Source organism: Rhipicephalus sanguineus, chromosome 4 (genome assembly GCF_013339695.2).
Source record: "Rhipicephalus sanguineus isolate Rsan-2018 chromosome 4, BIME_Rsan_1.4, whole genome shotgun sequence".
Classification (NCBI taxonomy): domain Eukaryota; kingdom Metazoa; phylum Arthropoda; class Arachnida; order Ixodida; family Ixodidae; genus Rhipicephalus; species Rhipicephalus sanguineus.
Genome location: NC_051179.1, coordinates 53,121,469 through 53,147,152, shown reverse-complemented (window position 1 = coordinate 53,147,152; position 25,684 = coordinate 53,121,469). Strand labels below are relative to the sequence as shown.

The 25,684-nt window shown below is 46.7% G+C and overlaps 1 protein-coding gene across 1 annotated transcript in view; it reads left to right on the top strand.

Annotated features, from left to right (window-relative positions):
* The window catches only part of LOC119391204 (uncharacterized), a 571,776-nt gene that overhangs the window by 191,964 nt on the left and 354,128 nt on the right, over positions 1 to 25,684 (top strand). Inside the window, exon 2 of the mRNA XM_049415193.1 lies at positions 23,958 to 24,008. Coding sequence (XP_049271150.1) covers positions 23,958 to 24,008 — 51 coding nt within the window. The remainder of the gene's footprint in view (positions 1 to 23,957; positions 24,009 to 25,684) is intronic.

Genomic DNA, 25,684 nt, shown 5'->3' with positions numbered 1-25,684 from the left:
AGGGACGTCGTTAACGGAGATGTGTCACGCCGAGCGCACCGCGGCTCTTTCGTATAAAATCATCGATCATTTCTCGCGCGCGCTCCATTAGGCCTGGCGATGTAAGAAGCCTATATATCTGAGCGCACCGTGTGTTTGTGAGATCACTTAGGTTCCATAATTACTCCGCTGGTAGCTCGGGAAGTCACTCCGCAAGGGAAGTGTGTCATAATCGATTCGTTGTAAGCAACTAAACAAACATATTCTTTATTCAGTTTACTGTCATCTGTACTATACTATACTATGCTATATTCTATTATACTATACCATATTATATTATGCTATACTATACCGGTATATATACCGCATTTTGCCCTAATATCCCCGCCGACGACCGCCATTCAAGGTGTCAGCAAACAGCGCTGGAGAAAGTTGCTATGTGCTTATAGCAGTAATTTTCTTCCTTCTTTCCTTCACTTTCCACTTATTTCAATAAAGAATTCATTCCTGCAGCGGTTAATACAATACTCATGATAACTGATAATCCAATCACGGAGTCCATATAGCATGAAATCCTCAGTCGCTCCTCTGCAACCACTTCCTACTCGCATTCCTGTAGAATACATGTTATAGGAGTCTCGTATACGTGATAGCCTCGACAACTGGGCGTCTCTTTATCACAACACTCTTAAGCCCCTACAGCGGAGCGAGTTTCGAAATCTCGAAAACGGCTAATAAAAACTCCGCACCGATGTATATGCACGTCGACAGCTTCGAGACTCGTGCACTATGGCAAGACGGGAAAAGAATGACCGGTGTAAGAAAATAAAAATACAACGCACCGACGGGTGCGTTGTATACACGCTTATACGATCGAGTCACGTATACGTCGTGTCGAGAATTCCTTCGGGACGCGTATACGGGCGATTCACCCAGGAGACGACGGTGTGTGTAGTGGCCAGCATCGACGGGGCCGTCCCTTCTTCCTTCCATGCTCGATGCCTCTGCTGATGCAAGACGTCGCACGGGGGGACGGGGGCGCGGCCAGGAGTTCCTTCCACCGTACACGAACATGATCGATAACAGGAGCGGAGATTGTATCGTCTTCGTGTTCTTTTATACTTTCTTTTGGTGTTCTGTTCTGTTTGTCATCGTTTTATATCTTCGTCCTTTCTTTCTGTCGACAGTTATCAGCCTTTTATCGTGTCCCGTGGACCTTGTTTTATTGCTAATGCCCCCGTCACGACTCTCTCTTTCGTCCTCTCTCTCGCTCTCTCTCTCTCTCTTGCTTTTCGTGGAAAGCTTCTCCTCCGAATCATCACACGCGAGCATGAAGGAGGGCGACATTGTTGCAGAGCCGCAGAAATTTGCGGAGCAAGAAAGGAGAGCCGAGGAAAAATAGAACAAAAAGGAGTCGTCTTCTTCGATTGGGAGTGACGAGCAAGAAATAGAGAGAGAGAGAGAGAGAGACTACGTCGTGGGTGTCGCGCAGCTGCGGGCTGATACGATTCGCTCGACTTCCTCTTCTCTTCTTCTTCTGCTTCTATACCAGCGTCGTAAAACCAGTCTCGTCCATGTGAATTACAGACTTTTATGAAGGTCCTCAGTCGGGGGCAGCGCATTTTTCTGCTCCTCTTTCCGGATTGCAGTTTTAAGGGAGCCGTACCGCTTTCGCTGCAGGCTTGCTTTCTTCGCTCGGCTTTTGACTTCTCTCGTTCACCCCGGCCGGGGTCTTCCTCTTCTTCGTCGGTACGTACATCCATGCCTGTCTCTTCTTGATGACCGATAGGCATGAGTTGACGTAAAAGCGAAAGAGAAGTTAAGGGAGAAAGAAGGTGTAATTGTGCGATCAAGCGCGCGACGAAGGTCAGTTTTGCCGCGGAAAGAAACGATCTGTCACGTATCGTCCGCTCAGTAATTTTACTCCGTTTCTCGCCACGCCCGTTTGATAAATTGGGAACGAATTGGGGGAGAGAGTACTGAGCGCGCCATCAAATGAGTGAACGCTAGTTGGGATCAGAAAGGTGCTCGGCGATACAGACGGGGTTGGTGGACAAGCGGGCACAGTGTAGGCAGTATATCTAAGTGAATGTAGACGGGGAAGAGTTTGAAAAACTGTCATGCGTCCTAACGAATCAGGTAGATAAATCATGCTTCGAAGATAATTGTATTGTTTTCTTCATATTAGTGTACGGTGTTCTATAATAGCCCTCAAGAATAATATCAATGGGTTATTCACATTTGCAAGCTTTCAGAATAGAACTTCTTGCGTGCCTTGCCGTCGCGCTTCAATCTCACGCCTTTTTTTTTCTAGCATCATGACCAAAAGTGGCATTCCAAAGACGTTGGCCGCTGTGATAAAGATATGAATGAATGAATGAATGAATGAATCAATGAAATCAATCAATCAATCAATCAATCAATCAATCAATCAATCAATCAATCAATCAATCAATCAATCAATCAATCAATCAAAGATGTATTCATATACATTATTTACGCAAGGCCACACTTACTGTTACCAAAGGAATGCTGCTCATTTCGAGAACGTGCGGATACGGTTCCAATGTCCGGAGACCATCGTCAACAGAACTTACTTAAACAGCCTTCTCCTCACACAGTGTCACATTGCGGAAAAACCACCTTTGACAAATAATTGCTTACAGACTGACTGTGTGCAGGTTCTTCGAAACTATCGCGTGGACAAAACCGGGACCCAAAAGCGGCAACATTGGGTCCCGGTTTTGTCCATGCGATAGTTTCGAAGGCACCCAAAAGCGGCAACATAAGGTGTTTACCTGCTGAGTTCGAGGTCGCCGGTTCGATGACGGCAGCAGTGGCCGTATTTTTATCAAGGCGAAATCCGAAGTGTGACTGCACCATGAGCTAGATGCACGTTGAAAAATCTTTGGTGGTCAAAGTTAGCCTAGAGTCCTGCATCAGGGCGTGTTTCCTATTATTACGTACTGAGGTTCTGGCATGAAAAGTCCCTCCCGTAATTTATTTATTTCATTTAGTCTGCGCTGTTTCGGGGCGTTAATTTTTTTAACCCAATACGGAGACGACAGAACTCTCCGAAATTTCAGTTATTTCCAAAGTTAGGTTGATTTTTCCGGAAATGCAGAGCAAGACGGAGCAATAGCTTGAACACCGCAAAAAGTGACGAATTTTCTGAAATTACTGACCACACTCAGATGCATCGACACCGCCGCCGATAAAATAACGTTATCAGCGCGCTAAGCCTACCGATCCTGCTCGCAAAGTGAGTCGCCTTCGCGCAAATGAATTAACGCGTGTTGTAGATTAGCGGAACATTTCTCGTTCTCATTCTCCTGTAATTTGGTAGACGTATAGAAAACGCCTTTGCGGACCAATCAGGCAAACTCCGAATGATGAACGATAAATATAACCTTTACCATTGCCTGCACTAAGGAAAGGGCATATCAACCACGTTTTCATGGTGTTCATGATTTTCAAGTGCTTGCGACAACGTGAAGCATAACAACCTGACGCTCCACGCTACGCGCAGCACGATCGCTTTCTTACATCGTGTCGTCGTAGATTTTCTTTTCCTTTCTTTTTCTTTCTTTTTTTGCACGCGTCGATTGTTCCGCCTTCCCGAATGAAGGATGGACATAAGTCCTCCGGGAAATGCAACCGTTATAAGCGCGTTCACTGACATTAACTTTCCTGAAAAGTTAAGCGAACTTGCGTCGTTCATACATTGTCGAAAAGATTTCAACACGTTATCTTACGGAGAAGAAAAGACGAGAAAAGAGAGAAGGGGTAAGCGGGAGGGAGGGGGGACAAAGAGCCCGGCTGAGGCGTCGCCAAGTTCGCATCTTATATATGCCAGCATCCGGTAGTGTACAGTCCGCCCGTCAAGTCCCATGGCGAAGATACTTCATTCGTCTTCGCTCTAAGAGAAGTATTTAAAAAACCAAAAGAACTCCTCCTTTCTTTATCAACGGAGACGAGATGCGACGCTTACAGACTGTTATGTCAAAAACAGAATCCGACAACACTTCCTTCTTTTTGTCTTTCTTTGTAAAGCGACGCTCTGCCACTAGAGCCTGAAGGATAAAAAAAAAAAGAAGATGAAATTGTTGGAGCCGGGCGGCTTCGTTTCTTTACACACCTGCGCGTATTTCCCGGGAGGCTAGGCAGCTCGCAATCCCCACAAACGCCGCATTACAGTTATTGTTATTTTTGTAGCTAGTTGATTAAAATCTACGAATTTCTTTTCTTTTAAATATTGCACTTTAGAGGCAGCCCTTCCACAAAGTTTTTGAAGACAACCTAATCGACGACTGGTCCTCGGAGACGAAGGAACGAAAGAGAAAAATGTTACCGTCATTCCAGATATGTAAAGGCAGTGTGCTGAAGGAACTATAGAGGAATCAAGTATGCAGAAGAAAAAAGAAACGACAAAAGAATCACTCCTGGAAACAATCGAGGATAGAGAAGAAAGGGGGCAACAAAATGTCGTGATTCCCTGAGGACCGTGCACGATACTATACGGTATTCAAATTCAGCTGCATAAGTCGAAAATGTTCAGCACGGTCTTTGAGAAAGCGCCTATCGGCGCGATTCTCTTTCACCATACGAAGACACCCTGCTGAAGCCCGAATCGGGAATACACCGCGCCTCCATTCCGTCGTGTCGCATTGGATTCACGACGTCGATGCCGAAACGACGCGCCGAGAAAGACACGCTGTCTTCCTACTTTCCGTGTTTCTTCTTTTTCTTCTTCTTTCCTAGTGCGGTGCCTGCGACGTAAAACATTCCGTCGTAAAAAATCGCGCATACGGGATCACGTAAACACCTTCCGCACTGAATCATAGACTTTTTTTTATTACTATTATTGATGATATCATGTTTTTCACTTGTGCGCGAAGTATCATACCCTTCGGTGCCAGGGTTTCGCACACGACTGCCAAATGCGCTCTCGCTCGTATTGTCTAACGTAACCGAAACCGAAGCGACGATGCCTGTTGTCGAATTCGAGAAGACGCCGCTACCCTTCTTCAGAATTCACTGCCTGCTGCAGCCGACGACAACGACACGCACAACAGAAACTCAATTCGGCAGAGCGACGGGCGGTAGGGAGGCGACTGCATACGACACAGGCCGCAATGCAAGGCAATGTTAAAGGCAGACTTCCTTTGCATGACAAAAAGAATTCCTCTCACCCACGCACTCACTTGAAAGAAAGAAAGAAAGAAAGAAAGAAAGAAAGAAAGAAAGAAAGAAAGAAAGAAAGAAAGAAAGAAAGAAAGAAAGAAAGAAAGAAAGAAAGAAAGAAAGAAAGAAAGAAAGAAAGAAAGAAAGAAAGCAAGCTCTAAACGAAGAGTACTGAAAACGTGACGAGAAGGTTGCGCTTGTCCACTTCATTCACATGTGTTCACATGTGTCCCTCTACTATACGTTCGAACATTTTTAGCATGTCAGCTGTAAGAAAACAGACTAAATTCCCAAAACCGCGCGAGCGGCCTACAGCATAAAAAGGACGAACAATACCCCTATTGTTCAGAGATTACAGGACCAGCTTCTAGTAGTGATATTGCGCGAATGACGTTAAAAAGTTTGGACTTAAAGTTAGCTGATGACTATAAGCTTGATAGGTCCAATATCAATCCACGGATCTCGCGAAACAAGAGCGCTGCATACGAGAGATACTAAGGGAAAAACAGAATGAGAAAAGAGGTGTGAGGGAATGGGGCGGGGAGGAAGGGGTCCAGCCATTCGTCGTGTGGTATTTGTATGCCACCCGCGGAATATGGCGGTGGTAGCGGGAGGCCAGACCCTGCACGAGGCGAACGCAAAGTCATCTGCTACGCCCTCTTTGTAAGAGCAGACACTCCTTACACACGGTGTGTCTGTTTCTCAGCTTGCGAGAAGGAACTCTCAGCCCCCCCCCCCCCCCCCTTTTCACTTTGTACCAACCTCGCAGCCGCGTCCCGCCTTTTGTGTGCGTCCTCTCGTACGCATTGGAATGCGGCGTGCCGGCAACTCTCTCTTTCATCCTACGCTGAGGACAGTAAAAGGAAACAAGCTGCGAATGTAGAGATGTGATCGAAAGAAATATAGAAATTGAACGGAAGTATTCAAGTAACTAAGGCGACGGTCTGAAGATGAAAACAGATGCGAAAACCTCCGAGAGCGAACGGACGCAGGACCTCACGGGGAACACGGAGGTGGCTTTCTACACTTCGCATTCTTCTATATTTACCTTTTGCTTGAGCTTCTTTTCATTTATTTGTCACTTAGTATAGATCTTGTCCATAAATCAGTAGACACCAACGCAATGCGACCTCAGAGAATTTCAAAAAAAAGACGGCTTGACTTCAAGAGTTCGCGAACGTGCTCTTCGGGAACCGCTGAACGGAGAGCGAATGCACGGGCTCGCATGCAGCGCGGTCAGATCTGCTGCTGGGCCGACAGTATCCATGTGTATACACGGCGGGAGACGGCTCGCGATAATTGGTAGTTGTCGTTGTTGGAACCACAAAAGACGGCTGAGTACTAGCTGTCTAGTCCTCTCGATCATCGCGTTGAAGGCTGCGAGCTGAGATGCAACGGCTGCTCACGACAACATGCAAATCGTATACCTATAATTATCGGTTGATATGGAACCACATTCACGTAAACACATATAGAAAGGACAAAGAGGAAATAGGGAGGTAACAAGCTCGTATGTATATACGTAAGCGTAAAGTACACAAAGCCCACTGGTAATGCTTGACACAGGAAGGAGCACAGGACAACTGAATCATTTTCATGGATGAACAACGTTGGTTTCACCGTACTTTGTGTATGCTGTCCTCTGACGATGCTGTGTACGCTGTCCTCTGACGATTCGAAAGATACTAGAGCATTTATTATATAAATAATAACGTTCCCAAGCGGCTTCAGGTAGTCCAGAACCCAACTTCTTTACTCTATTTCAGCGGTGTTTCGTCTTCTTTTTTTCTTTTTAGCTCTACTTGCGTTCCTTTATACGTCGGGCGGGACGTGTCCCCTAACCTTCTCTCTCTCGCTCTATCTCTCTTTCTATTCCGCCAACCGGAAGCTTTTCTGGTTATCCTCCCCTACCTTCTGCCTTGCTGCTTCCTTCCTTACTTCCTGATTGTGAGTATGACACTAATTAGGCAATATTGGAGCCGACCGACCAACGTCTTTTTTTTTTTCTTTTTGCTTAATCTTCAGAAGAACAAAAGGCATGGAAGGTGACGGCACGCGACCAGCGTCCAGTGTTCGCAATGCGGTATACCCTTTCAAACGAGCATATCGAGCTCATTAGGCACGAGAGCGGCCGTGGCATTGAAGAACGTACCGTCGTTGTGTTATACAAGTAAACGTACTCTATGCATTAAACCCGCAACGTCGAAAGGCTCTCGGCATGGGAGCTTCTGGCGGGGGATGCCATACACTACGTAGAGGATGTCGGGCGTAGTGTCGCAGCGCTTTCGTCTCTCTCTCTCTCTCCTCTGTTCCGGAGCCGCCCCTCTGTACACACCTCTCGGCGCATCTGGATCGCTAATTGAGTCTCGGTGTCCCCCGCCACACATCCTCCACAAAGACTATATATACAGGCACAGGCGAGCTGACACAGAGGCGCTTGGTGTCGGTGTCGGTGTCGCTCCGTGGCCGGCGCGCGAGCGGAATTCGTTAGATCCAGCGGTAACCGGCGTGTTTCTCCGTGTGAGCGAACGTTGTTTGGCTATCCGTGCACACACGACTCACACCAGTTCGTGCAGTTCTGGCCGAAGCCCCTAATATGGCGACTTGACCCTGCCATCCTGGGCAACGAACAGGCGTATCCCCTTCTGATGTCACGCGTTAGAGGTTGCAGATGTTTGCGGGCCGTCACTGCTGGCTTTCGCAAAATTTGCACAATTTTGCCACTACCAAGTATGTCAAGTTCTGCGTAAAAACTGCGTTGATGCCAAAAGAAAAGTTCATTCGAATGCGGTAATATTCGAGTAACTCTACACAGTCCGTGAACATAGAGAGCTCTGTGCGTTCTCTAGAGCTGCACGGTATCTATTTGTAAGAGAACGTCCACCGGCGTGTATACAAACGTTTGCGGTAAAGCTTCGTGTGCGGCAAGGTTTAGAACGCACGCAGCCTAGAACATGACGTGGATTAAAACGTCGAGGTGACGCTCGGTGTTTGGGTTTCAGGTTAAACGGTGCATATGCGTGTACCGCAGACCGCGTGACAGCACCAGCCTCTTGTGCTCAGCTCGAAAAACTACGTGTTTGCGCTAAAGGCGGTGAGCTAATTCGTGACGCGTATAGGAGTCGCCTCCTTGTAACTGGGCACACAAATATATGTTGTCGGCTCTTTCACTCGGTACTCGGTATTGAAGTAAAGAAGTAACATTTTGCGTCACAAGGAATTAGACACAGCTTGCCTGAGTCTCCCTTCTCTCCTCCCACCCGAAGCATGTCTCACATCCACAGAAAACAAAACGGCCACTATGGAATGGTAGGGAGGAACACATTGATGGTTATCATAATGTCTAGCAGAGATTTCCATAAGAGTGCTTTTAATCATGCCTATGGAAAGCATGTATATTTTATAATGCATGTATAAAGTATGTGTAATGTAATGAAAAGTAGGTAGAAACTTGCATGCATAGACATTCAGGACTGAACACTAAGTGCGCGTTATTACTTCAGGGAGCGCACATTGTTGGCACGCGATTCTCTCCCACACTAAATTGATTTTGTTGAGCTGTTTGTTGAACGTATAGCGGTGCTCACACTCCCAAAATATCAACGCGCTAAAACCTAGCGTTTTTTAATCCTTCGTACAATGTTTCCATTTCTCCGCTGTAACTTCCCCACCAGGCTTTATCATTCCTGGGGCTCAAATGATTTTGACCTCGACTTCTCATCGCACAGCGCGGTTGCACCCCCCTCCTCTTGTAAGGCGCACTAAACCGCTCAGCTCGAGAGCAACGCGTGAGAGCCGAACGACGCAGCCATGTGATGCTGTCGCGCTTGCCTGCATGCGATCGAGACGAGCTTCGCGCGCAAGCACGAAGCAAAACACTTAAAAGTAAAAGGCATATTGTAAAAGCCCTTCGCTGATCAACGGCTGCTTTTTCGTACATTGTGTACATTGTGTGCGCATAACTGCGTGCGATGTATTAGGACTGCAAAACGATGTAAGAATGAGAGAGTTGGTTAACGTTCATATTAAAGCAGCTCTAAGGACGGAAGCGCAAGAAAATAAAGACTCCGTTTATTAATAACATGCCGCCACGAAATCACTGAACGGAGTAAACAAAAAAAACTAAAGTTTTAAAACTAGCAATCCACTACGTGTTTTACAATTGTGCAATCTCCGGGCACCTTTTTGAAAGACGGTGTTTCTACTTATATACAGCAGAACGCAACCACAATTGTGTCATGCATACCTTGTAATGAGCAACATAAAAGAAATGTATATAAGAAGGGCAGATAGCTTCAACGCTTCAATAAGTGTGTATTGTGTGTGTGTGTGTGTGTGTGTGTGTGTGTGTGGTGTGTGTGTGTGTTGTGTGTGTGTGTGTGTGTGTGTGTGTGTGTGTGTGTGCGTGCGTGCGTGCGTGCGTGCGTGCGTGTGTGTGTGTGTGTGGTGCGTGGCGGTGCGTGTGTGTGTGTGTGGTGTGTGTGTGTGTGTGTGTGTGCGCGTGCGTGGCGTGCGTGCGTGGTGCGTGCGTGCGTGCGTGCGTGCGTGCGTGCGTGTGGTGTTGAAGGTTGTTGCTTTATAAATTCTTCCTGGGTTGCAGAACGCAAGCGAATCAGAAGAAATTACAGAAAAACAAAGTGTGAAGTGGTCAGAATATGTTCCGTCAATGTAATCAATATAACGCATACGAGACGAAAAAAGCGCTGTGTGCGCTGTGTGCGTTCCCTTCCTGTGTGGCCTGTGGTTTGCGCTGTTTTTTCTAATCATGTACAACCAACAAGCCCAGCTCTCCGCACTTTTGGAGACGAAAAAGTTAGGGGCTCCGCCGCGGTGTTATAGTGGTTATGGCGCTCGGCTGGTGACCAGAAGGTCACGGGTTCTATCCCGGCCGCCGTGGTCGCATTTCGATGAAGGCGAAATGCTAGCGACACCGTGCGATGTCAGTGCACGTTCAATAATAACAGATAGTAAAAATTTCCGGAACCTCACTACGGCGTGCCTCGTGATCATATCTTGGTTTTGGCGCGTTAAACCCCAGATAATATTATTATTAAAAATTCAGAGGGCATCGGTCTCAAGCGGGCGGCGAACGAAAGCGAACGGGGCCGCGACTAGGACAGCGAGAAGACGCTTCGCTGAGTCACGATTGGAAAGCGAGAATAGAAGACTGCACCGCGATGCGAGTGACGCGTCCTCTCCCTCTCTCCCCTCGCCGTCTCGGCCGGCCGGTGACGCGTATCTGGAAGTTCCGCTAGGTGCGAAGTAGCCACTTTCCCTCGCCGGCGCACCGATGCCGATCGAGGCGTCGTTCATTAAGACCCACAGCATCGAAGTTCCCACGCGCTGTTTCTGCATAGCACGGGGCTGTGAATAGGGAGAGGAGGCGATGAGAACGAGTTCTTCCGTAGCGGTCCAGCAGTCAACGTGCACGCAAGCACTACATGCGGTCGTGTACCTCTTTATTCAATCTAACACCAGACAAAATGCGAAAAAAAGGTAAAACAGAAAGCTACGTGAAAGAGTTCGTGGTGATGCTACAAGCTGGATCAGCCTGACAGATGTGGGTGATATTTTCCCCGCCTCAGCGTCTCTTTCTACGTCGCATAATTCGCCATGTATCGTTTAGACTGCTTAAGTATACGTCGTCTCATCTGATAGAAGTTAGTGAGGATTAATAAACGACTTGCCTTAAACTGCCCCTAAAAAGTTCGGAGTTTGTCGGAGCGTGTGGCCTTACCAACTCTCTAACGCCTCTTGTAAACTAATTACCAAAATATTACTCATAAAAAATATGCTAATAAATAAAAAGAACGTTATTGTTAAATAGAGCAGCTAAAACACTATGCCGCAATTATGTTTTCAGCCGCGAAAATAATAACTGCAACTCATACAAATGTCGAAAAAGTAAATTCGTACTTGCCTGCTGCCTACATTCTACTTATCACATAACGTGTGTTTTTAATCTCCGCTGTGGCAATCGACGCACTGCGAGAGTTTGAATCAACCAATATATGGCCATAGCCTTGACTTCTGAATGCGGAAACCTATCGCGAATATAAGCGCGTAGTCGATGCCTCAATGCGTCACACCCACTTGTTCGCGTAATAAAATAGCCTGCAGGCCGGCACGTTTCAAAATCACGATGTTTCGGCATACGTTCAGTTGCTAATGATAGAACGATATAACGAAGGTCGTTCTACAAACAGGTACCGCAAGATACGAAAAGTTTCGAAGGCGAGTCTGCAGGTGGCCGACTTTGCTAACGAGAGTCACCCGTGCGCTTAGTTTTCCCTCTTTCTCCTAAGTCAAAAAGAAAAAGAAAAAATCCGCACGAGAAAGAGCGATGCTCCCTGTTACAAAGCTCGTATTAATTGCGCCTTCATTCCTTTCAAGCTCGTTTAATCGTCGTGATGATATATAGTATACCCATAGGCGTGCATAGGGTTTTTCATTAAGAGGCGGGAAAGCATCAACGCCGGAACACCCCCCTCCTCCTGAACCCCTCGCACTGAGGCCCTTACAATGAGAACGCAGTGCAAGAACGAGGTATTAGGAAGAAAGGGGGGGAGGGGGGAGGCTTGTTTTCACGATAGGGATATACCATTGCCGCGCCCTTCTGATTTAGGAAGAACGGGTGAAGCGTGAAATAGGCTACGTGGTCGGGCCGGCTGGAATAATTTAGAGCCAATGTGAAACGACCTACCTACCTTCTGCAAGCTAGGTATTGGGATTTGTGCGGAAGGGTGAAACGTTGAGTTGTAGGAACAATTCAGGGAGTTGAACAAAAGTTATACATATAAATTGAAGCTGGGTCGGGGCTACCTCGAGCCTGGTTATTGGCGAAGTGATCTCTGGCTCCGAATTGAAATCGCAATATTGGTCGGAAAGAAAGAAAGAAAGAAAGAAAGAAAGAAAGAAAGAAAGAAAGAAAGAAGAAAGAAAAGAAAGAAAGAAAGAAAGAAAGAAAGAAAGAAAGAAAGAAGAAAGAAAGAAAGAAAGAAAGAAAGAAAGAAAGAAAGAAAGAAACCTCGAGGCATTGTGTGTTTGACAGCAACTGTGTTGTGCGCTGGTAAACCTCTGAGCAGTATTTGATGAGAAGGGCGCGTTTCGAAGGACATCAAAGAGAGCCAACGTTTGCCTCGAGCTATTTCACTTCCTTCGGGGAGCGCGGTGGCCAGTCTCTTGAGGATTTCCACGTACGCGGTACACAAAAAGCGTCGCGGAAGAAAATAGAGAAAACAAAGATCACGCAGTAGACAACGCAGTTTTATTGACAGACCGAAGACATCTTTAAAATCAATCTTAAATTTTAAGTAAAGTCTAGTGCCGGCGGCTGTTTTCGGGAATGTCTCTCGCACTTGCGAAAGACGAAAGAAAACGTATAGAATTAAGTTTCATTATATTTCTCCCTTTCTTTTGTTTGTTTTTAATACCAGCAAGAAATCTTAAGACAATGCTACAGAAGAGATAAAAGAAGGTCGAGACGACAAAGCGCGGCGCGCTCTTTCGAAATTTGCGTGTTCGCTTCTCGCGAAGCAAACGCCCCAGTCGCCGGCACAGCGCGTAATGGTCCCGAGTTGTGAGGGAAAGCGCGCTTTCGGGATTTCGTTCGCGAGCTTGGTGGAAGTTAAAAGGCATGGGGACGAGACGAGGGCAGCCTCATTAGGTTCCTTAAATGCGGAGGGACGCCGCCGCCGTTCGTCCTTTTGTCAGGGCGCCGCAGAGACGCTCAGCTTGGGACAAAGGAAATTGGGGGGGGGGGGGGGGACATGCTGTCTTCGAGCGAAGAAACACACACACGCGAAGAAATTGTAAAGCAGAGAGGACCGGGCCCCAAAGTTGTGAGCGCGTAAGCAAAACGACCGCCCAAGCAGCCGAATGAACTCCCGTCTTCTTTTTGATGTTCAAAGTGCCTCCTCTAACTAAGCTCTCTCCCCTGCCCCTTCCTTCGCTCCGAAGACTTCCCACTACGCGCTCCGAATTCTAAGAGCCCCCTCCAATCAGTTTCGATCAAAGAGCTCGCTTGTCCAAACTTAGCGTGACAAGGTATTGTTGTCTGGGGCTGACCTTATTTGTCTCGTCCGTTCATTATTCCCGCGAGAGGCGCTTGTTTGGGCGAAGTGAACGCATATCGAAGAAAAATGCCGGAAGATGAAAGATACCACTATGTCGTGCTCCCGAAGATTTTTGTTTTTACCTGATAATGGATGTGTGTGTTTGAATATTCAGAAAGAGACGGGCGAAGATTAAAAGGAATTTTCGTGCCGACTAAAGTTTGAGAAATTGGTCGGAGAACCTTTTCTGATTCGTGGTTATTGCTTTTTTTTCTCTCTCTCTCTCAATCTCTGCTATTACGAAGGAAAAAACAGAAGCTGTAAATTTACAATTTACTGCTCTGCCACCTCATTATCGAAGATTTCACGATCTTTCAAGCATACCGCGAGACTTCACGAGATGCTTCTTTTTCCTTATTATTTTTTTTCCTCATCAACGAAACTGTACTTCAGGTCACATTAACTCTGAAGTTTTGGTCCCATGGTCGCGAAAGTAGGCTCCGGAAAACGGGCTTGAGTTCAACCGGTTTAATTATGTTTGGCTGAGGCTGGCGCGGATATCCTAACAAGCACAACGCACAGAACTTTCACCGTTTTGTTTGTTTGTTTGTTGTTTGTTTGTTTGTTTTAATTTTAGATGCGAAAGCATCTTATGCTCGGGGCAGTGTCCGTTCTGCGGTGTCTGCACCCATACTGCGCATGCGACAACTCTCCCCCCTCTTCTCGCGTCAGCGTGAGGAGGTCGGAGGAGGTGGGGTGAGCGTTGCCTCCACTTCGTTTCTCCTCTCCGTTTCTCTCTCTCCGCCACAGCTGTGCGCTCGTATATAATGCGGCGCTCGCGCTCGCTCCGTTGAACTCTCCTTCGCAACGGCGCTAGGACGCTCGCGAAGCTGAACGTAAATGGCAAACGCCGTCAGCGAATCTCGAAGCTGCGAGGCTGCGAAAGCGCGCGTTCGGTGCGCGCCGCTCATTCTCTCTGTGCATCTCTCTCTGTGCAAACGCCATGTGCGAACAACGCCAGAACAACGCCAACGTCGGCGCTAGTTGCAGCGGCAGCGCCACCGCCGCAAAGCAGGGGAAGGCTCGAGAAGCCGAACGTAAACGTCAGCGTCGGCAAGCGGTAATTCAAATGCGACAACCACTGTCTCAAAAGTCACATAAGAAACGTAAACTCGATGCGCACCTCCGGCGATGCTTTCGCATCCCCACCGTTCCCGCAAAGAAAGGAATAGGAAAGTAAATAGGAAAGACTATAGAATATAGAGTGCTTAAAGGGCCACCTATACCGCTCCGATTTCAAAGACGGAGGAGTGGTTTCTTTTCTCGCCTTCACTACCCCTTCCTAACAGGCGCTGTCTCCTCCTCGACACTTGTTTCTTCGTGAAACACGTGGACAATGTCAGCACTAAGTGTCGAGAACTATCAGGAATTTGAGCTTTTCGGCTACGCGCTGTTATCTCCTCTTATGCAGTCGAAAACGCTCAAAACGAAGTGAAATCAGTTGATCGCGCACGGCAGTCGTGCGAGCCAAGGCAGAACGGGCGTGCGACTGCATAGCAAAGCCAGGTAGGAGAGAATCCCAACTGATGTCCCTCGTATATGGAGCAATCGAGAGCTCGTTTCCTCATGACGTCACGTAAACAGACCGCTGTCATCACGCATTGTGCCGAAAAGACGGGAAACGCCAGGAGAGAAATAACGCGCAGGTTCTTTATGTTTTCACAGGTTGTTTAGGGGCCCTTTAAAGCTTTGCGCACACAAGATCTCGCGCTTGTTGCCACTGCGCATCTGGGATACGCTAACGTCTCAGGTACGTTCGTTAAGTTTTCGAAAATAGCTTACGTATATACCCAAGCAACGCAAAGCCCGCGTGGGCTATTCTAAAGCTACTTGGTTCGCAAACGCGAAATGCGTAAGAGTGTAAACGAACGCGAAGTTCCGTCTCGTGCGCTCCCTCATCCAAGGTGTTCCTTCGATTCCGCTTTCCGTATTTTACGCGCTGCGGCGCTGCCGAGGTCACGGCGTGTGTCCGTGACCAACGCGCGAGGACTTCTCCATGGCCGGCGAGTCTGTCGCTCATCAAGACAACGGTCGAGGACGGCCCCCACACCCTGTTCTAACTTCTGACCTCCCCTTGTATACTTTCACTTTGTCAGGCGGCTCGTAGAGAAGCACAGGCTGATAGAAAGAAAGGCGGCAAGCTCACTGTCCGATGCCAATTACTAGTTTATACCGCGTCTATAGGGTGTTTACCGCGGCGAGCAGCTCAAACTTCGTGCGTTTAAGAATAATAGCTGTCGCCGCTGGCTACATCTGAGCAAAGTAACGGGGATGGCAATACACGGAAAAACACAGCCGAGGCACCGACATTGCGCCAAGCTTTACTGGGCACAAAGAAATATATGATGCCAGGTTATTGAGAAAGGGAGAGAATGAGACAGTAGTGTGTTTTTGATGTAAAGTCTAAAAAACTAAAGTAATTAAAGGATCACACAAAACGAGGCAAAAGTTGGCAGCAAGTCACACACACACAAAGACGAATGCAATATTCTTGTAAAGTAGAGACGTCAACGGCGCTTTCGTGTGCGCTCCGAGAAAATCGCGTTTCAATTACGTCTACTGCCCCTGTTATAGGACAAATTCATCGTAATTTGCCCCGCCACGGTGGTCTAGTGTTTATGGCGCTCGACTGCTGACCCGAAGGTCGCGGGATCGAATCCCGGCCGCGGCGGCTGCATTTTCGATGGAGGCGAAAATGTTTGAGGGCCGTGTATTTCGATTTAGGTGCACGTTAAAGAACCCCAGGTGGTCGAAATTTTCGGAGCCCTCCACTACGGCGTCTCTCATAATCATATTGTGGTTTTGGGACGTTGAACCCAAGATATTTTATTACTGATCGTAATATCAATCGAATGACGTTATGGGAACCTCGTGCCACTTCCCCTGCGTGCTGTAGCACGAAGGAAACAAACTTCGTCAGAAACTCGACGACTGTGCCACATGACCTCGGGGAGGTGTGAAAGTAACGAAACACTCATTTGTAACGTTTACAATTGTATTTGTAGTAATAAGAAGTTGCAGTAAAAACATATGCTTGCCCCCTTTGCACAATTTGTCACAACTGCACAATATAAAGGAAGTTAATTAATAAGCCAAGAGCCAAACTAAAATTAACGCGGTCGACGACATGACAGGGTGTGCGAAGAGCGTGATTGCTGTCGTTTTGTTTATATTTGTAATTCAATCTCTCACTTTCACAGCTTACAAAAACATGCGCCATCGGTGAACTCTCTTGTAAGTTCTTGACGTATTAGATCAATCGCTCCTAAATCAAATGCGAATAAGTTCGATTGAAACATCGTTTGAAAGAATATCATCTAACACCGCCTTTAAACACAACAGCACTCAAAGCTGTCAAAAAATATATGGTTTCCTGCACCATCACGTGGGTGTATGTATGGGTTCAATAACAAGGCAACATATAACGCTGCATATGTCATCAAATTCCTCCAAATAATTTCACAGCGACGGCAGAAAATTAAAAAGTATGCTTCACGCGAGCGTAAAGAAGTATACTCGATTATGTTGGGACACCGGCTTCAAGCAAACGCTAAGGTTAAATGATAACGAGGGCTCGGCAACCTCGCAAAAATGAATCCCTTCCCGATATCTCTCTCTTTAAGCGTTTCTTTTTTTTTTCCTTTGACGCGTCATTGCTGACTAGCGCAAACCGCGTCGTAAGTTATTTTCTAAGCGATCTGCCACTCAGGGAAGCGGAAGGAACGAAAAGAACTGCATCGAAGAGAAGCAGAACGAAAACAGGAGCATGTCGTTACAAAGAATGCGGCCCCTGGCGCTAATATACCTCAATGAACAGCCCCGAACTACCATATACATGGCGTTCAAATTACTCCCGGGGAAGAAAAAACGAGGAGTGATGTTACAACGTTCATCCGACAATCTGCTGCGACTATGCCCCGAGGACTGGAAATCTGGCGTGTTAATATTCTCATTACGATGCACCTGCTGGTTGTGACCGCTGGGTAAAAAATAAATAAATGACGGGGTGCGTAATACGTGACCGGGTGCGCAGTGAGCCTTGCGAGCTGCGCTGTAGCCACCGCTGGGCCATCCGCCAAGCGGAGCTAACGAGGCGTCGAGTAAGCCACGAAGGCTAAATGGAAAGCAAAATAGATAAAAAAGGACGTGTGTGCGTGAGAGTTGGAGGTGAGAGTGGTATCTGAGTTCTGTTAAGAGAAGGGTTGGACTGGGAATAGCTCGTTGTTGGGAAGCGTGCGTTAGTTTGCTTGTGAAGAGAAGGATGGGAGGGGAAGTAGGAGAGAATGAGGACGTGAGCGTTGTATTGCAAAGACATTTGCGGCGCACGCCGTCAAAACATGCACACGAAACGACGACCCGATGCGGGTAACAAGGCATATCCGCAATCTAGGGAGCTACGAGCCCTCCCCCCACCCCTCCCCCGACCCCAGTGCATCGCACTGCTATGACGTTATGTTGAAGAGAGAGAGAGAGAGAAAAGAAGGAAATTCTTTAAAGAAAGGATGATTCGAAAGAAAGATGAAATGAAAGCAATTAATACCGCTCCAGGCGATGCGTACGGTTACTGCGCATGGCTGCACAAGGCGCATTAGCAATCTAGGAGGAAAAAAATGAAAGAATTGAACAGAAAAAAATGGTTGTAACGGGGGCCGGCAGCTTTTCTTTTACCAGTCTGTAGTTTTCTTTCAATTCAGCGACGCTAGTGTTCTTGTTTCATTTGTGCGTGTGCGCGTGCGTGTGTGTTATTTATTTATTTTAGTTTATTTTTTTTTTCTGCAAAACCAGGTGCAGTCAATTGCCCCACCTCTGTTGGAAAACGGAGAACCATCGCAGTACACATCAAATGGCACGCGTATGAAAGAAAAATGCGCGAAATTTTAGCTCTGGCGGGGAACGGAAAAACAGGTGACCCGCCCTGGTAGTCTCGTAGTTATGGCACTTCACTGCTGACCCGAAGGTCGTGGGATTGAATCCAGGTCATGGTGGCCGCATTTCGATTGAGGCAAAATCGATTGGAATACCAAATTCGATTGGAATACCAACTAGCCCGGTCACACACCTTGCTAGAGGCCCGTGTACTTAGATTTAGGTGCACGTTAAAGAACCCCAGGTGATCAAATATTCTTCCACTACGGCGTCTCTCATAATCATATCGTTGTTTTGTGACGTAAAACCTTAAAGGGACGCTAAAAGAAAAACAATTTTTCTCATGTTAGTAGTAGATTGCTCTTACACAATACCAAAATCGTCACGCTTCCCGCGAGAAGGCACTCGGTAAGCGAGAAAACGCGCAAAAAGAAAATGCGGGTGGCGACGCCACCTTGAAGTTCCTGCACCAAACGCCGTGACGTCATAGATTTTACGGCGTCCACTAGGACCTATATAGTTCCTAACCAGCAAAAATTTACATTGCCCTCTGGGGGGCCATAGACTTAACATACCGAGTTTCAGCAAATTTTGTTGATCCAACGAGGCGAAAATAGGAAACGCTTTGAAATACATGACGTCAAGCACAGAGACATCGGCGCGAAATTTAAGGACACTTTGGCCTTAATTTTCTCCTTCATTAATGCACCTATGAGGGTGAAATTCACGACATTGGAGTTCTAAAAGCACAATTTATCAATCAACCAATTCATTGTTTAGCTTTAGAGTTTCTTTAACAATTATTGTTATTAATCATGAGTATACGGAGCAGGGCTGTTCTTTATACTGTGCGTATAGACTATTTCACGGACGGGTTTCGGTGCAGCCATGCTGGGCTGTTAACCTTGCCGTGTTTTATCTCGAACAACTGAGCGAACAGTGTTACGGTGGGCGTATACACATGAAAACTGTTGGGTTGGTGCATTCGGCGTTTCCTGACTTTATCAGTTCGCGTCAGGTATACAAAAATAAGAAAACATTCGTTTACCAGGCCATGATGGCGTCGCCCACATGCCTTACGTAACATAGTCTATAGCCCTTTCTCGCGCGAAAGAAAAACGGTAAATAGAGTAAACAAAAAAAAAAACAGCGCGAGGAATAATGAAAAACATAAGCAAGACATGAAAGAAAGTTGTCAGAGTCCTTACGCAGCGGTCTTCGTTGCATCACGGCCTGGCGGTGTCCGAAAGACGGGCGACAGCTGTTCACGACGGGGCCTCCCATAGCGTTAAAAAACCGCTGATTTCGCGGACCGTTGATGCCGGCATGAGCTGGCGTAAGTCAGAGGAGCGAGGGTAAGGCGTCCGAATGAAGCGCTGGGCTATGCGTTGTTGTTGCTGTGGTTCTCGCGTTATCTACCTTGTTTTCGCTTCTTCTCGTTTGCTCTCGTTTGCTCTCGTTTCTTGGAACACCGGACGACATAATGTGGAAACTACACACCGCGGTGGTGGGAGAAAGGTTACCTAAGTGAGGTCCCTTTTTTTCTTCCGCAGCTTTCCCTGACTAAGCCATTTCCCGAGAGTCGTTATGAAGTAAGGTATAGCGTGACAGGTACAATAACGAAGGTGTAAGCGCAGTAAGTGCTAGTGCAGGAAGATAAATAAATAAACAAACAAACAAACAAACAAACAAATAAATAAATAAATAAATAAATAAATAAATAAATAAATAAATAAATAAATAAATAATGACAAGTAAAACGACAAGACATGCAAGCGCCTGCTTTCTTTTCTGTTCTAACTGGCTTGCTGTGGAGGGGTTGAGGTTTATATCCGCTCCAAAGTCATTTACACTCCAAAGTCATTTTTAAAAAAAGGTGCTTCATCTTCCCTTTAATAGCGAGAAAAATTATCACAAAAAGAGTCACTTAGATTTACAAGGACGTCAGTGTGGGGTGGTTATGGTCTACCAGTAATGAGCGTGGTAATGTATAAAAGAAAATAATGATAACGTGTAAAAGAATGGGGCACGTTCTGGAGTCTCTGCAGCAACCTGCTCTCACGTAATCGCATGTAGTTACTTACCAAGTAAGGTCTTGCCTGGAATCCTGCCTCGTTGCACTGTTAGCACACCTTGGCAAAACGCAGCACCTGAGTGATGCCGTTTCCTGCGCAAAAACCATTGTTTCATGTTTTTGCCATTGCGCACAAGTCGACAATATTTTGGGTCTCGTTGAGGCGTGAGACCGGCACGTGACATGCCTTCGCGACAAAAAGCTTAGTGCAGTCGCAACAGCCGTGACAGCGCTACTTCACAGTCCTTTCGCGCGGCTATTTCACTTTTGTGCGTCCGCACGCAACACATTTAAACCAAGAGGCACGTCCGCAGTATTTCGAGCTCACAAAACGACTTACACTTGGCTTGGGGTAGATAGACCATTTCGCCATTTTTAGCTGGGAGTGTTCTCCGCGCCCTCCCCAAGCAAGAAAGTTGTTGCGAGAAATAACAACCGCAAGAGTCGCGAACAGAGGCGCAGTAAGCTATACGCACGAGTAAGCTTTGCGTTACCTTCGAGTCAGCGCACTCAAGGATGAGAAAAATGTTCTCCTCGTGCGCTCAGAGTTTGGAAGGTGGTAACAAATATACTATAAAACTAAGATGATCTCGCCCAGTGTGCGCGTTGTTAGACACAATGTGCAGCAACTTGAAAGACGTTGGATACAGCGACCTGGCTACTCACTGAACCATAAATAGTACATTTTTTCTTCTTGCCTTGAAGATGGTCTGTGATCTAGTTTGTTTGAAACAGTTCTATGAAAGTCACCGTCGGTGATGAGACGATCACAAAAAATACAACAAGTGTCCTACACTCCCTTCGCAGTTGCATGAGTAACTTACGGAGGTGTCCGACATTATAATACGAAAGCTGCACGCCCTTTCTATTCTGTATGTTTTTTTTTTGTCCCTCAGTCCGTTTTTCCCACAGTAGGTAAGCAAAGCGTACGCGCGTCTGGTTGAATTCCCTACATTAATAGAGGAGAAGGCGGGTTGAAAAGAGAAAAGAAGAAGAGAAGAGAACGAGTGATGCTCGCACGCATATAACAGCGCTCGTATTACACTATCAGAGATGACGGCCGCGGAGCTCACTTGTCTTTAGAGGAAGCACAGCAGTGCTCTTATGGCCCGCAGTGCAGGTGATAGTCAAGTCATTGAACCAGTGTTTATTTCTTACCTTTTCTACGAGAGGGAGCAAGAGGTGAACGCTCTGACGTCCATTCGGTCTAAGGCAGCACGCATTCACTGTGTTTCATTGACGAAAAGCTAAGAGCAATCTGTGCGCTCGCCATCTGTGCAATCGTTGTTTGTCGCGACTGCGCGCTGACGCTCGAGAAGCTGCACTGACGGCGTATCATCGGACCAAAAATGAGCCACGGTTCGTTGTATTCTACGAAACGGTGTCATAACCGGTCTGAAGTGACCGTTTGTGATCGCACAAGGTTTGTCTGTCTCGAGAAGTATTTCCTTGGCTTTATTGTCTGTTAGTTCTCATTAATATCGAGAGGTCTTTGAACTTCTCTAAATAGGCAGACAAACGAGAAAACACGAGAACGATTTACCAGCGTACATCGCGACTACAACCGGCAACTAAAGGGAAAGGGGGTGACGGGAGGACAGGCGCCTGGCTGCGGGCGCACGACTTTGAACTATAGAGCAAAGTCAAGCTGCAGGTTTCCTCGTGAAACCAGCCATTGTGCAGTTGTTAAACAACAACAGCAACAACAACATCGTCATCAGCAGCAGTAGAAATAACAACAACGACGGCGACAACAACAGCAGCAGCAGTAGCAGAATCAGTAGCCGCAACAACTACAACAACAACAACAACAACAACAACAACAACAACAACAATAACAACAACATGAGCAGCAACGATGTCTATAAGGACAACCTGCAGCGAGCCGTTTCCCTCAGCACAAAACCCGCTTAATGTTTTCGCAGTGGAAAATGTTTCAGCCGCAAAATAACGATTACTCTTCTATGGCGAACCCGGCGTTCGCTAATAGGCCTTACATTTGGTATGTGCTTATGGCGGAGGCTTCATCGCCTAATGATACGAGCCTCAGTGCCGGTAGTTGGAACAATGAGCCCAGGCATACGGCGAATTATCTCGCAAGCACGGCCGCCACTTCGCATACGTGCAATTAGAAGGCATACGCTCGATAATCTCGTCATAACAGTAATGAAGGCGCAGCTCGTTCACTAATCGCACTTTTATTGAATCGATCCATTCTGTACTCGGACTCACGTAGTTCTGTCTCTGGAGAATGCAAACTCTAGAACTCTAATAGCGCTATAAAAAAAATAAGTTAAGATATGGTGAATCCCACGTTTATATGGGAATTGGTGTTCAACGAAGTTTTCTTTTATGTTTGTGCAACTGGTAATGCAAATGTTTTGCATACGTGACCCTAACCTACGCGCTATTAGGGACACGTAGCCCGTACAGAATGGAACCGACTTTATCAGTAGAACCCAAACACTGAATCATTGGAAGCATTCGCAAATTTAACTGAAGTCATAGCTATTAGTTCTAACTTCTACCTAACCATCTCTTCGACTACAAGTTTGTTAGTTTTCAGGTCACTGCAGTTTGTTTTGCATATGACGTGTATAATGACGCACCTTCTTACCACGTATTAAATCGGTGCTACTTCGAGAACTGCTACTAAAATTCTTGGTATGTCGTTGTTACTGGTAAGTTATAATCAGGGGCGTAGCCAAGGGGTTGGGGTTGGGAGGCGGTTCAGACCACCCCCCTCCGAAAATATTCAATTTTGCTTGCGTATATATACACGCACAGATACATACGCGCGCACAAACATACGTAAATTATGGTTGAACCCCCCTGCATATTTCTGGCTACGCCCCTGGTTATAATGGTTGTATAAAATGTCCAAACAATCGTTTTTTTTTTATTATTCAATGTCCACCTGCTAGCGCCTCAAACAAGCTTGGCAGATGTCTAAAGCAAATAAATAATTAAAATGACGCCAATTCTGGACACGTGGCACGCTCAGCCGTCCCACTTTTCCTTACTGAGTTAGTCTGTCGTACCGTCACTTGAAGGAGGCACCGAGTGACACACCGTGTGGTGCACGGTACTCGCGGATTGAAACGCGACATCGTTTTTCATTCTTTTTTTCTTTGGTATAACGACTGCTATGAGCAATTTATCAAGATAACCGCGTCATGTCGCTGCAAATTTGGCCGCTAAACGTGACGTTGGCTCTGATGTAAGTGTTCGTGTCACAATTACGCCGCTATGGCACAACTGTAGACGCTGAAAACGAAAAGTACTTGCATTACATAGCCCTAAATTTTCACGTTTCAATCCGCGAGTACTGCAAGTTGTTATCCATTCGGCAAGACAGTGTCCGGAAACTGTGGGAAAGAGGTAGAAAAAGTTCGTTAAAAAAAGTAATGATCGACTAAGTCTCTTGTGTTTGAGGTTCTGGCGCCATCGGGGATGGGGGGGGGGGGGGCGTCGAGGGTAGAGTCCCCCCCCCCTCTTAAAGCATTCAGAGAAGAAGAAATGGCCCCAGCTCCTGTAACATTAGGGCAGTGGCGCCTCAACCCTTTGGTGGCCAGCTCATTACCTCTTCCAAATTACCTTTACCAGATGGAACGGGTGCCGTTTGTTTCTGGCCGATTTCAGAGTGCTCTGGACGAAAACGTGCGCAGAGTTGCAACCTGCCTGCTTCTTCGACTGTCTGTGTGCTCATCCTTCTTTTCTTTTTTCTTTGTTTCGTGCAGGCCCGCTGGGAGATGCCACTGCGAGTCGACGCCACGGGCTTCGCACAAACGGTGAGTGGAGTTGGCACGCCTGGGGGGCTCTTTATCACAGAGGCGCGGAACAAAATTTGTTCCGATTGGGCTTGTTCTCGTAGTTGTTTTTTTATGTAATTTTTATTCTTCTTTCGTTGCTGCTGACTCCGTTCATTTACATTTATCAACATTTCGACGCATTAACCAAATGGCCTGAAACGTAGAATAAGGGTGGCAAAAAGCATCTATCGCGCGCGCACACGCACACGCACACGCACACGCACGCACACACACAAACACACACACACACATAAAAAAGCGAAAGAATAAAGAAACAACTTGTGGCAATCGTGTCTGCTGATTTTGTTATTTTTTCTGAAAACATGCCGATTTAGATTAGTTTCTAGGATGCTCTGCGCGGAGTTCCTTTTACCAAAACCGAATTCCTGTTAGAGAGAAATATGGCTCCGTGATTGCTCAGCCGTCGTGGGAACGGCTAATTTACATGATTCACGGCTTCAGACGTTACTTTAAAGGTGGCATCCAAAACGAGACGTCGACGACGTGTTTCTGGCTCCGCTGTTGCTTTCGGTGTACGTAGTTACCAAAAAAGCACAGCCTTCGAGATCAGCTTCCGCTAGTAAGATAGAACGTCGGATAACCGTGCAGGCATCGCTAATATAAAGCAGGGCCCTCTTTATATAGCCTCATATGACCTTATATGGCCCGTGAGGCAACAAACTGTAAACGCGTTCCACCCTACGTGCCCGATAATACAGAGAGAGTTGAAAGGAACGAATGTTCAAGGGACACTTAACAGCAAAACGATTTTTCTCATATTAGCAAAGTAATATTTCACGATACCAAAAACACCACGCTTGCGGCGATAAGACGCTTAGTAAACGAGAAAACGCGCAAAAACAAAATGTAGGTGGCGATGCCACCTTGAAGTTTCCGCACCATTCGCCGTGACGTCACTTGTTTTGACGGCGCCTACTAGGGAGTAGGGACTACGTAGTTCCTAATCGGTAAAAATGAAGTACATTGTCCTCTGAGGGGGCCATAGACTTAACAAGCTAAGTTTGGGGTAATTTTGTCGAGCCAATGGCGCCAAAATACGATAAACACTTTGAAATCCGTGACGTCACGCAGGGAGATTTCGGCGCGAAATTTAAAAATGAAATTTTGAACTTGATTTTCTCTCTGGGAATAAACTATGATGGCGAATTAACGACATTAGAGTTCTCAAAGCACAATTTATCATCTCAAGAGATTCATTGTTCTCTTAGTGTCCCTTTAAGACTCTCGGTCGGTCAGGCAGGCGGCCATCAGTAATAACATCAGTGCTTTTGCGTACTTTTTAAGGCTCGTTCACAAGGTGTGACTGGCATTGGTCGCGCACAGGCTCAGTCACTCGCTGCTAAATTTTCAGTCGTGCGGCTGCAGTCGCAACCTCTGAACCAATCAGAGAGCAGGAAGTGGACGTCAGAGACATAGAGATAGTGGAATTTATTAGAAGGCAGAGAGGTCGGCCTGAGCTAATTAATGCGCTTTAGCTGCTGCTCTACCAGGGGAGAAGGGAAATGGGGAAAAAGAGTGATAAGGGTGGCGATGGGGACAGGAGAGGTGGGTGCGTATGTACAATGGCCACTTAGCATATAACCAGCTTAGTGTCCAGTCCCGTGCTTTACAACAGCCCTTGTAGCAATTTGTGA